Consider the following 13497-nt stretch of genomic DNA (forward strand, 5'->3'; position numbering starts at 1 on the left):
GTACATTATCACTTCAGTTGTAGATCCAGAAAAAGGGTTGTTTTTTTGAATAAGCTAACAAGTTCCACCAATTAAACAGCTCTGTGTTCGCCTGGCTTCAGTTTGTTGCCGTGATTATAGTCTGGATACGTTGCTCGTATTGGTGATCGCTCGGCCACATTGACGGGTGGACCAATCAGCGACCAGTGTCCGTGGTTAAGTGTGTTTGTCCCGCACCTCCTTCACAGTGATTGGACGGCTGGGTGAAAAGTGACGGTGACGAACAAAGTGTTTTACTCAAAATTGAACATTTTCAACTCCCGGTGATTGGGAAACAAATACCAAACATTCAGTGCTCTGCACAGAATAAACGCTCAGCGCCTCGTCACACAGCCAGTGTTTAAACAAACGCATCACTCCCATTACAATAAAACGTAAAAACATGTGCAGAACGCTGCGTTGATTAGTTAAAATTCACCCGAGGTGTACGCCCAGCAGGATGGACCGACTGCAAACAATTCCCTAATGAGCGTCCCCGGACCCAGATATCCACTGAGTGAGGTTTGGGTCTGGGTACACCAGGCTGGGAGGTAAAACCCAGGGCCAACAAAGTGACTGGAGGCACTTATGAAGATAAACATTGCTGACATTGTACTGCAGTACCTAAACTTCTCTTGTGTGGACAATACAAGCTTGCTGATGATGAAATCAAATGAAAACCAAATTAAAAGCTGAAAAAGTTATGAAAAAAAAAAGGAAAGTGAATTTCAGAGTTTCAGTGTCTCCTGACTGTAAATGTAATTTCAAAGACGTTTCTACAATCCTTCTTAAAGAATATACAAACAAAGCATTTAGTATTCCTGCTAACATTTCAAACTCACCATTAAAGACCCAGTTAAACAATCAATTTTAATTATTCAAACCTTAATCACATTACAACAAGAGTTGTTTTTTTTAGAACTAACAGTCATCCCACTGGGAGGAAAAACAATTATTGGGTGGCTTTGGCTGACTCGCAGGATACAGGCGGTGCAGTCGTTAAACGGTGATGTGCTTTACAGTGCATGTATAAACAGCTATTAATGTTAAGGTGTTCTGTAACCTACAGAGAAAGACAGACTGGAGCAGAGCCAGGCAACAACAGCACCGATAGCTCTTCATCCATAAGCACGCATATAAATACAGAAGTACTCACGGCTGAGCAGGCTGTCGTGCCTTCCTTTGGTCTTGTCTTTCTTTTTTGTGACGTCCCAGCCATCGAAAAAACTCTGCAAAGTAAAGACAGAAATCACAAGTTCAGTTCTGAGGAAAGACTCTACAAAACAAAAACAGTGTTGCTGTGTTTCTATTGCATCTTGAAACTCACAACGGGAGGCACATTGCTAATGCACTCCAAAGTGTTAGCCTAAGGTTGTCTAAGTAGCTTCGGTATGATAGCATCTTTGCCAAGTCATCAATAGACATCTGCCACAACATAGCGGGGAGAGACTGAGGCTGGGCGATGACACCCGGGCGGCGCTGAGAGATGGCTGCGGCCTTGAGACGGAGGAGGCGGCCCCACTGCAGTCATGCTCATCCTCCACGCAGTGAGGCTCGCTGCATGAAGAAGCCGCCGGTCCGTAATACCTCAGTGTTAAACTGCTAAACTTGTGACAGCTGTTTATGACACCCATCGACTAAATCTGCTGCTGCGGCGAGATGAGTCATTGAATCTAAATCAATACTATAAGTGAAGGACGAGCGGGAGGAGGGAAAAAAAACAACACGTAACATATGCAGGCTCAGATCTTTGATGGGCCCGGTTTGACATGTGTCATATTCTTTTGCATTTTCTGTCCCGGCCTGATCTCCCGGCCGCATCGGAAGGCACATCCATGAGGCATGCTGTCTCTCATCTGCAGACCAATCCTCTATGGGCCGGGAGGGGGGTGGGGGGTGGGGTGGGAGGGTTCAAATTGGGGCCCCCTGAGTCTCGGGGCACGCTGGAGAAAGCAAGCTGATCAGAGGATTACATCTGCCAGTGCATTTTGTACAGGTAATGCCTGATGTAATCCTGCTTAACAAACCTGAATGTGTCCAGCATGCCTGTATTTTTTGGAAACAATACTCTGTTCATCTTCATTGAGCTTTATTTATTTCTCCTCTTTTGTCTTCTAATATATATTCAGCATGCTCTGGACTTAAGGCCCCTCAAAAGTTCGTCTGAAATGTCAAAGTATTTCTCTGTAACACTGAGCTTTCAGGAAGAAATGATGAATAATTAAAGTTAGAGTTTGACAATCAATCAACTGATGACAGTTGTCATTGAAACAATAAAATATTGGCAAATCCTCGTTGGTGCCAACAAATCTGTTAAATCCCCTTTTTCCAACCGGATCCCACCTTCTTTAAACCAGTGAGGAAATACAGATTTACAACTGAGTTAGGAAATTGGTTTTCGGGGCTGTTAGTCTTAAAAACATTTGCACTATGATGCAATTCACATTGATTAGTTTACATATTTAACGATCAAATTATTACAGTTGATCACCATTTATCTAATTTCGACAAAATGCAGGGGAAATTCCTACAGTAAGTAGGCAGGAACCATAAAGTTGTATCATATATCGTGATAACTCGCAGCGCAGTTACTTATCTTTGATAAAGATTTGTTTAAGGTCATTCAGAAACGATGTTGCCACCAGGCAGAACTGAACGTTTAATGTTAAATGTTGTGCTCGGTATAAACCTTGTTCAGACTTCTTCAAAGATCCATTTATCGACCGTTGGGATATTTGGAATATGGACTTGTGGAACAAGCTTAAAACACAGCGTATCATACAGCTGTTAGCTTCATGTGTTAGCAGATATTATCAACTTTACATTAGAATTTGAGCAACATTAGTGATTTGCGTTTGTGTCCAACAAATGACTTTATGCCTAATATTCACTCTCCTTTTAGCTTTTTTATCTGCACAATCGCCTGAGAAAAATATTTGTATATTTAGCTGCTAAATTCGCCAGCTATCAGCTAAGCTATCTTTGTCTGCCTGCTGTTTGGTGTTTTTTTTTGGAGCTTTTTCTCCTTCAGCAGTAAACAGTTAATAAGTGAAGAGTGGACAGCCTGGAGAACAAAAACAATGAGCTAGTAAAGGCTAAAAAGCTCTGAAGTATTGATGGAACGGTGGAGTTGGTTTATCACCGCTGGCTCCACCTTTCACATTTAACAACGACAGTTAATACAAAAATATTGATTTGTGCAACTTACATTCAGAGATTCTTTATCAACGATATTGTGTTAAAAAAATTATTTTGGCCACTAGGGTGAAGATTATATATTTCGTGGCTGTCAGATAGCAGCACAATACCCTCCAATCCAATATCTGCTCATCACATCATTATGTTGAGCGTGCGCAACACTTCAAAAGAGAAAACAGGATGACATAACTTGTGGCGACTTCCTCATGCAGAGTGACACACTTTCTGTTCCCCTGTTTATTCACAGGCTCCTTTTCCAGATGTTGACTTCCAAGCACAACTGTACCTCCCCACACCAAGGGCCTGACTCATTCACAGCCCCCCACAATGCCTTGCAACACATCTGATCAATGGCAGCAGCAGCATGACCCTGTGGGAAATAAGGGTTATGAAGTCAGACAGCAGTGTGCACACTGATCCCCTTCATCTTGTTTATTTCTCCAGGTGATGGGGAGCCAGACCGAGGAGTGAAAAAGCGACCCATTTATTGATTTTGGAGGGGAAAATTTGTGGGCCCCTCAGGGGATAGCTTAATGAATCGAAAAAAATGCATCTGGCTTCCTGCAGGTGGAGGTGAGAAAAAAGACTTTTCACAACTGGTTGATGCGTAGGATTTCATATTGTAGTAAAAAGAAAGCTGAAAGGAGTAACTTTGGAAAATGTAATTAGCCCACACAGCACCAAAAAGTTCAGTATATCTGCATTATCTCTGTAATGCAAATCAAGAAAAACAGCATTTTCCTGCTTGCTCATGAATATTAAATACCTCATTGAAGCCTTTGGAATAGACAGTAGTAGTCTGCAGGAATAAAGATGAGGCTGTGTATGCTATAAAAAAAAAATAAAAAAAAAAAAATTTGAAATTTCGAGAAGATGCCATCTGAAATATGTTTTTCTGTCTCTGGTAGAAGAAGGATATTTGAGAGAATCCTGTGAATAAAATCTCACAGTTTAAGCCCCTTAGCTGGAATGTGTCTGGTTGTTCTTGACCAGTTCTGCTCACTTGTATATCACTTTGGAAATGCAATCTTCTAACCCGGGAACACACCAAAGCATGTAATTCACCTGTCAAGACCACTACAGGGTACCGAGTTAGTGTCACGTTTTTGCCTCAGCTAGGTGTGAAAAGTTATAGTGACAGAGATAGTGCCAGGTAAGAACAGGCCAGTAGAGTCCATGCCTCGGTGGGTCGGAGTTGTGCCGGCAGCACATTAAGGGACAGTATTATACGCTGCACTGGTCATAATGGTTTGGCTTATCGGTGTGACTAGTTAATGCAACTTCTTCCACTCCAAACTAGTAAAATCTGTTCATTTTGGACCTGGCTTTGTGCATGGGGGCATTGATGTACACGTTTGAAACTGAAAACGACATAACAAACTGTTGCCACACAGCTGGAATCACAGTATAATTGCACAATTGGAAAGATTTTCCTTAACTGGAACTGCAAAGACCGACATGACCCGAGAAAAACAAGCCAAGAAGCCAGAAGTACAACAAATTACATTTGACCTACAGTATGTGATCTCTCTGTTCCTCTTTCTCTCACCTCGTACTCTTGTTTGAAGCCGTATCCCTCAGCGGTCTTCATCTGGTTGATGTGTTGGAGGAGGTCAGCCACCCGTACAGCGGGGTGGAGCTGACCTGTGTGATACGGCGAGCTCTTCCTCCGACAGTGACGTTGGGGTGAGCCTCCCAGTAAACTGCTGGACTCGTTGACGGAGCTGCGTTGCTCATCTGGGAACAAGAACACACACAGTTCAAGGCATACCGCTGACACCGTGCACTCTGCTCTTTTTCATTATCGTAAAAAAGTCTAAGGGGGCAACTGAAGGGGAAAAAAAAAAAAAAAGTCAGAGTTTCTGCAGAGATGTAAGGGCTGACTGGCACGGCAGAATATTCAAACAGACAAGAGACTTCCAGGAGATTTCTCTGTCGAGAGCACCTTATGGTCGGGCAGAACAGATTGGAGACAGGCTTGGGAGTAAACATGGCTGAAGGTCGGGAAGGGGGGAGCTGCATTCTCTCCAGACACTTTCGCAAGAGTACCCCATATGTTCCTCCCTGTCTTACTTCGAGTGTTGCAGCCGTGGGCATCCATGAAGGAGTGGGCCATCCTCTCATCCTGCTGGAGAGTGCTCTGCTCTGTCATGCTGCAGTCTAAAGAGCTGAGCTTCCGACTCTTCTCCTGCCTGTAGGACATGGCCGCCTTGTTTATGGCCACCTTCTTCCTGCTGTAGAGATGCAGGCAGAGATGTGGGAGGACAGAGAGAGAAGGGGCAGAGTGAGAGAAAGACAGGCCAACAGATAAGGAAGGAAGGGCAGGAGGGCGGGTAAGGAGATGAGAAATTGGACTGAGGGGGGGAAATATAAGGGCTACGGGATTGAAACTGGACGAAAGGGGGAAAGTGAGATCTGATGATAGCAAGAGAGTGTCGGGATGGTGGTGGGGAGGAAGAGGAGGAGGAAGGAAGGGAGGGGGGGTTGTCTATTCGATACTGGAGGATAGAGTGGAGATAGCAATGCTTATTTCCACTCTAGTAATCCTGGTGCTACAAAGGGCAAGAAAAGGGGAAGATGGCATCAGGGTATCAGGGTGGACGATGGAGAGAGGAGTAACTTACGGGTAGTAAGGGTAAGAATAGAAGTCCCTTCTGATTAGCATGAAGGAGGAGGAGAGGAGAGAGACAGAGAGTGAGAAGAAAAAAAAAGAGAGGTGACTATGGTTTATCAAGATGGGCATTGGAAAGATAAATGAAGATGCTCAGTGTGTTGGGACGCTCCAAGCAGAAGCAGAATCAAAGCAACGAAACTGAAGACGGGACTCACTGCATAACAAAACTCAGATCTGGACCGACAAACATTTGAAATGTTTACATTTATCTCAGATTATATCTGATTTATTTTGCTGTATTTCAGATATTATTGTCAGTTTTTTCAACCTTTCGGCAGAAACAGGTTGTTTGTTTTTCTTCCATTACGTGCAGATACATCTGTCTCTGAATGAAAACAAGCAGTAAAGGATAGTAAATAGCTTCTAAATTATGAATGATAAAACAAAATCTTGTAATTTCACATTTCATGCCCAGACTGGCCCAAAAGTTTACGAAATTTCAGTTTGATAAGTAGAAGCACTGAGGTGATAAGTAAGATGTCTTTTGTGCAACAAATTTGTCAAGAACTCCTCAAAATGTCTAAAATGTGTCAAAAAACGTCAATACTTCAAGAAATTATTATGTTTTTCTTTTGGTCTCTTGAAGCAAATGACTCACATATTTACAGAAACTGACAACCAGAGAATTAGAGAATTACATTGTGTAGAGAATGGAGGGGTGGATCTGTATCCTCAACGCTTCAAACACCACTCTTTGGTTTGTTTTCACCTTGTCACCTACATGCCAGGCCTGTTTGTTTTTGGAGTGTACTGTTGTATATTTATATCTGTTAGCTTCCAGGTGTAAAAGGTGCTTCCAAAAGAGGTAATCAAACTGAACCATGGTTTGGTTCAATTTGCAGAAAACACTTTTTGGATGGTTCAGACCATTACAGGAATTTGAGACTGTGTATTATTACACAAATAAAAAATACAAAAAAAACCAGATGAGAAGTACGTTGTAAAATTGGAGGAAAAAAATATTTTTCACTGTAATTCGGTCCAACCAAAAAAAAAAAAAATAAATAAAAACTCTGGTTGAAAAATGCAGAAAAATGCCAAAACTTTCTAAGAGCAAAAAAAGCAAAGGGCAGAACACCATAATAATGACACTGGAAACGAAATGAACCTGTTCCTTCATGTTTCTCTATAAACTGAAAAGGCTACCATCTGAATTGACAACACGCTGACGTCAGATGCACAAACCAATCAATGTCAAGAATAATGATGTAAATATGTCATGTAAAGTTCTTAAGTGTGCTCACATGAAACAAAAACAAACCGGATCAAATGTGGAACAGGTAACATAACAGTATCACTGTACAGACAGGAGAGTAAAACTCTAAGTGCTAAAGACTCGTGCTTCTTTCATTTTTGGTTGTCATTGCTTCAAATTCACCAATTAAAATGAGTTATGCGAATTTTACTTGACAGAGCTCTCAACCATCAAAAATAACACAAATGATTGATAGCGTTAGGATTTTTTTTTTGTTCTTTCACAAGAACTTTCACAGAACTTCTAATTTAGTAAATACACTAAAGGTACCAGGTTGTCTCTTTGACATTGACTTTATGTGAAAATTAGCACATTTTCACCAGTAGCTCCTGATTGTTTAAGTTCCAGGAACTAATGTCGAAGGAACTAAAGGTTCCTTGAACTCATTATTATCTCTGTTTCAGTTTGGTTTAAATCATCTTCATGGAACTTCAGTTAGTTCCTGGTTCCTTTTTGGAAAACCCAGGTAGAGGAACCAACTTCCTCAAAAGCTTCTTAGTACGAGAGAGAAGTCTGTGTGGGATAAATGTGGCTGTTGACTGAAATACTAACAGCCCTGACGGATTCTATATTTTTGCACCTTGATTAGTTTGGTTAATTAACAACTTTTATCAGGACAGAGACAGACATTTATTGTTTGACACCAAGATACATTAGAAATTCTTAATTATATTAACATGCAAATATAGCTAAGCTGAAAAGAAATCATTTAACAAACCATGATTGTCGGACATATTGTAGTAGAGGTAAATAGCTATTTATTAAAAGGTAGTCATGTGTATATCAAAATGTACACTGTTATTTAGCTTTTGCATTAAATGTAAGAAGATTTAACTCTTTTAATTACATGAATCTTTCGACTCCAATCTATCGATAATTAAGGTTTTATGATATTTCTACAACATTCGGGTCATGTAGAGGGGCTCTGTATCAAAATCCAGGTTTGCTCTCTGAGTGGATTATCTTCTTGAATGATGGATATTCACATTATTAAATGATCAAACATCATCATCATTATCATCATCGACCTTGAGTGAACCTGATGAAGAATATATAAGTACTCTTCTTCCCCCACAAAAGGCTTTAAATAAATATCCCATAGCTGGAAATCGACGTAAATCTGAGTTCTGGTGTGCAGCGAGAACATTCTTAAATTTTGCTTCTTTTTCTGACAGAGCCTGCGTTTGACCAGCAGCCGGCTGGATATACCACTGTGCAGAGGATCTCTGATTTCCCTGTTGATTGCAGAGCACATAAATATGTACAGTCTCACTTTGTGCACGTACAGAGAGAAAATATCTTGAGGCTAAATATAAACACGTCTGCTCCTGTTGCCCCCATGCGGCTGTCTGGCTGCTATTGTGGCTGCTAGATTGGCCCGGTGAATCTTATCAGTCACTGCCTTCTCCCAGACATTCCCATTCATTCTCCCTCTATTCGCTGTGAGAATATTCCTCGGGGCGGAGGAGTTCCTCTCTCTGCCCCGCCGCCACCACCACAAAAAAAAAAGAAGAAGCAAAAAACAACCTTCCTAACCAATTACTAGCCCATCCACTGGCACCTCACAGCTGCTCGCCTCATGTAATTGAGTGGGCAATGGAATAACATGCCCCTTGATGAAATATTTCACAGTCAGATGAGTGTTCCACCATCACCCAGCGAGCGAAGGAAGAATACACTGCAGGTGCGATCCACGACCGAGGTAATTTGCAGGTGGAAAGCAGCCAGCGATTCCAGTGCGAGCAGACTGCGTCTGAATGTGCTCAGCCAACATGCAGACCTTGAAATTAAAAGATGAGATGAAACACAAAAGGCTGGCTGAGGCAGCGGTGGGAGAGTTTAGGATTAATGCTCTACCATTCCACTAACTCTGGTTGTAATTCACTCTCGTTGCCAAATGCTTTCCTCAATAGACCCTCGCTGCCAAGTGTGATAGAGATAAACTCACTCCTTTGGATGGGCTACACACGAACAATGAGACTTAAGAGCGTAAATGTTTGACTGGGGGAAGGTCTCGCCCATCTCACCTTAGCTGGCCGGCAGACATGTTTTTTTTTTTGTTTTTTTTACAGCCACTCACCCCTTCTTGACGATGATGACGATGGCCCCCAACAGCAGGATGAGGACCACTAGACCGCCAGCGCAGGCCCCCAGGATCAGACCCATGTCCTCGGCATGCTGGGATACCTCCAGGGCTCGCTTTGAGTCCTTACAGGCAGCTGCACATCACGCATGACAGACAGGGGAGGAAGGGGAAGTATTGATTTACATCTTACAAAGACAGACGCCATTGTGCAAAACCAAAATGTCACATGTAGTGATTTGATGTAATGATTTGATGTCAATACATTGTTGATTTTAGCTTAATGACCTTCAAAAAAAATAACAGTTATGTTGCCAATAAGTCAGCCTCTGATGCTCTTATACTGGAAATCTGCTGGATTTCTGAACTGATTTATGGCACACTCCAAGAAGAAGGGTGATGATCTATTACCACAAACAGAACTCCAATAACGATCCTACCAAACAGACCAAAACATGGAATTTCTCACGTATGAATCCATCCAGGGATATTGGTTTTTATTTTGCCAGATTTCATACCATCATACCTACATTAAAAACATCACCAGAAACAGTGAAGGAGATGATTTACAAACCAAACTGTGAAGACTTTTAATTTTAAATACTTTCTACCAAAACATGTAATTCACTTCCTTCATTAGAGCAATCAATCTCAACTGGTCTGACCTCAAGAACCACATTTTTCCTCAGTAATGAATGTGTATTTTAAAAAGTGCACAATGGATAATATACACAATACATATCCCTTCATGCACTGTCTCCATGCAACAAAAAGTGCAACCATAGTGCAAATAGGGCTAAAAAAAAAACAACAACAATAAAATAAAGGGACTCATGTTTCATGGATCTAAGTTGGACTGTATGAAATGGGAAATAAAAAGACTTATTTTGATTTAAATAAGTCAGACTTATCTAACCTTAACTTTGTTTACAAAAGCTCAAATGAGAGTTGCTGATGTGACTATGTTAGGTTACTGTTAGAAGCAGGCACACTGCATCATGAGAAACTATGTGGGTAACGTGCGTCCTTCAAAATAAAAGCATAGCTGTAGAAATTGTGTAGACTTCAAAGATAAAAGGAGGACTTTTTTTCCCCATAGCTTTTTCTGTACCGCACTGCAATCCACTGAAAACGACCCCCTAATCCACTTCTGGGTTGTTCTGTTCTTCTATGAAACCACTGACGCTACATATATGGCGGTTTTATGATTCTGTATTGTGTTAGCTGCTTATGTCCTCGGCATAAAATTTGCTCAGTACTGTTTTATGTACAACCCTGTTCCCAAAAAAGTTGGGACGGTGCGTACAATGTAAATAAAAACAGAATGCAATGATTTGCGAGGTGTTTTCTTTTTTTTAGCTTCACACATTTTTTTTCCAGTTTTTTGTTGCCCCTGTCCCAACTTGAGAAGTGTTACTGGCATCCATATATTTTTAATAAGACAATGAAATTCCTTAGTTTCAACATTTGATATATTGTTTTAATTGTATTTCCAATTAAATATAGTGTCACAGTATTTGAAAATCATTGCATTATGTTTTTATTTACATTTCAACAGTATCCAAACTTTTTTGGAAATGTTGTATATTTGTACATGTTCACAGCATCTGTCAGAGAGAGTAGAAGTTTTCTGTCTCTATTAAGAAAACGTTTCCTTTAGATTTTCACCGTTTCTGTTTCTATGTGAAAAATGTTGGTAGGAAATTTCCCATTTTAGTGAAATGACAGTACTTAATCTGTAATCAACTATACATTTAGACTTCACACCGTCACTTTGCATCCTCACTGATGGTGTTGGATGATTGTACGTATCACATCTAAAAGCTAATTGCATTGTGGGATTGTTAGCACAAAGTAGAATGCAGTGGGTTTATTTTTTATTTTTGGGATAATACATATTACACAGTTGGACACAGCCAACATGTTGTAACTTTAACCTGAGATTACATCTTGTCCTAACGGCACGTTTACATCACCAGGAAGTAGTTGGCTCCACGCCCACTCTGTGTGGGCTCTGCTATTGTTCAGATTATCCTGCGCCGAGCTGCCTGCTGATAAAATCTTCATTGAATCTCTCACCGTAATGCTTTAAAGACAGCTCACTTTCAAATCTAATTTACATAATATGTGATCAGTTATGGATACAAACAGGTTGCTGCACATCATAATTGAGTCCCCTGCAGTAATCCCTGCACGGTTATTGTTCTGCACTGACAGGATAAGGATCCGCACTGTGTTTCTTTCCAGCAGGTAGATTCAAATAAGCCGTGAAGGGAGTGGAGTGGGTCAAAGTTCACCACGAACCCGGTCGAAGCTTTATGTTCGAGTGTTTCCAGCTGAAGCAGTCAGCAGGCCGGGGTATTAACATGCAAAAGCCGCATTGCACTTAATCGCCGAAGGCAGCAGTGGAATAAAAAGCTCACTAGACAGCATCGGGGAGGGCTTGAACACGAGGCGTTTTTGGACTGCAGGAACTATTTCACAGTTTTTCAGTGTCCGCACCGGGGGAACTTAGAACTGTTCCTATAACTCTGTTTTGTGGGACTATTTTTGCTCCTACCTCTGCCTCAGTACTCTCCCTGTTTCAATAGGAGCACAGACAACCGCAGTGTTTAAAACACTGTAAACAATAAACCCGGTAAACTAAACCCACGAGCAAAGCCTTTTAAAACAGCAGAAGAAACTTTATCAAACCTATACACATCAAAAGAAATACAGTGTGACTTCAATTCAACGAAGACAAATATCTAAGTCGCTCAGTTTACGTGCTTCTACCAGCGGTGTGATGCTATTTGAAGCACCGCAGGTTGTTGTCGATTTTTTTTTATATAAAGTGTGATCGTCCGACTTCAGTCACAACACGTTCCTGAAAAAGTTTCACTTTTAGTTTAAAAAAATACAGGAAGTAATGCAATGAATAACAACGCAAATGGTAGCGGATCATAAGCACACTTCAAATGAATCAGTTAATACATCTTAAATGTAATTCTGAGAAATGTGACGATTCCATTTGTCTTTATTGGCCCTCTTGAATGAAACACACTTTGGATCTTCAAACAGATCAAATATGGACATCAATTTCAACCGGATCAAGTTAACTGAAAAATGTATTTCCTCAACTGGAGAAATAAGTGGTGAAGCGTCTTTGCAGCGCGCTTCAGCAGCAGTGTGTAATTTCACAGTTCCTATTTTGGTGGTTTGAATGCAAACAATGAAAGGCCTGAGAACCTATTTAGTTCTGGGGAAAACTCTCTGGGGGGTCGTTACCCTCAAGAAAGTCCTTAGAACTGTTTGGTCCATTAAAATGCCGACTGTTTCATCAGTTTCATAGCCGCAACGTGAGTGTCTACAAACGGGAGCCGAGCATGTTTGGCTTGGGAGAGACGAAGCTGCGTGGTTATCTCTCATTCCGGCTGCTATTTCCTTCCTCACCCATATGTCACAGTCGCAGCACATTTCTGTCTGCGCTGCCATCTGAGCAACCCAACAGCATGAAATCTCCCTCTCTGTGAATCATCTGGGCTCCCTGGTGTTTTCTATTCAAAGGTGAAATTTTTTGTATTAAGTATGAATTAATTCAAGGAGTATTAATACACTCCTGACAACCGGCTCTTCATTAACAAACCGCCTCGCTGATGAGCAAACAAACGCAGAGAAACCTGATCGTTTACTGGTCTGTCTGCACGAGTTTGGCAATGCAGCAGAGTTGGACAACATCTCTGGATTTGAACATGTAAGCCTGAAAAGAGGAAAACGAAAAAAGGCTTTACAGTGAAGCAGAATGCCGAGTTTGACTTGATAAGCCGAGGATTGGTGGCGACTACAGCTCCTGGCAAACAATACAGCCTGACAGACTTGCTGTAATCACACAAATCACACTGGGTGAGTCATCCTGCTTTTAGGGCCATATTTAGAAATTGGCTATTGTGGTGGTAAATTTCATTGCATCAAAAAAAAAAAAAAAAAAAAAAGATCCCCAGCAGTGGTCATCCACAGGGTGTAATAAAGACAGTAGGAGACATGTTTCATCATAATTTGTCATTGCATGTACCCATCTGCAGTTTATCTTGTAATACACAGTTATTTTGTGAATCCTCAAAAAGAAATACAAAATCTGGCAGCACAATCAAATCCAGGCTTTGAAGAAGGCTGGAAATATAACTGTGGTGCGAAGGTAAAGTCAGTGACGAGCAGAAAAATCCATAGCCCTCCTTCCATCAGTGCAACAACAGTCATGTCCTGCTCTCCACTCTTCTGCTGGGAGAGTCT

The 13497-nt window shown here is 41.2% G+C and overlaps 1 protein-coding gene across 4 annotated transcripts in view; it reads right to left on the minus strand.

Moving 5' to 3' along the window:
• Positions 1 to 13497, minus strand: part of ptprua (protein tyrosine phosphatase receptor type Ua) — a 230122-nt gene that overhangs the window by 41602 nt on the left and 175023 nt on the right. For 2 of the 4 annotated variants that reach the window (XM_069175967.1, XM_069175965.1), the window contains exons 14-18: positions 9226 to 9364; positions 5841 to 5870; positions 5290 to 5450; positions 4766 to 4953; positions 1175 to 1247 (exon numbers count right to left, since the gene is read on the minus strand). In XM_069175967.1, coding sequence (XP_069032068.1) covers positions 1175 to 1247; positions 4766 to 4953; positions 5290 to 5450; positions 5841 to 5870; positions 9226 to 9364 — 591 coding nt within the window. The remainder of the gene's footprint in view (positions 1 to 1174; positions 1248 to 4765; positions 4954 to 5289; positions 5451 to 5840; positions 5871 to 9225; positions 9365 to 13497) is intronic. The other 2 variants (XM_069175969.1, XM_069175968.1) reach the window with 1 other exon arrangement.

This window comes from Embiotoca jacksoni, unplaced genomic scaffold, assembly GCF_022577435.1.
Source record: "Embiotoca jacksoni isolate LCO1_2020_lvr unplaced genomic scaffold, fEmbJac1.0.p SCAF_7, whole genome shotgun sequence".
Lineage (NCBI taxonomy): Eukaryota > Metazoa > Chordata > Actinopteri > Embiotocidae > Embiotoca > Embiotoca jacksoni.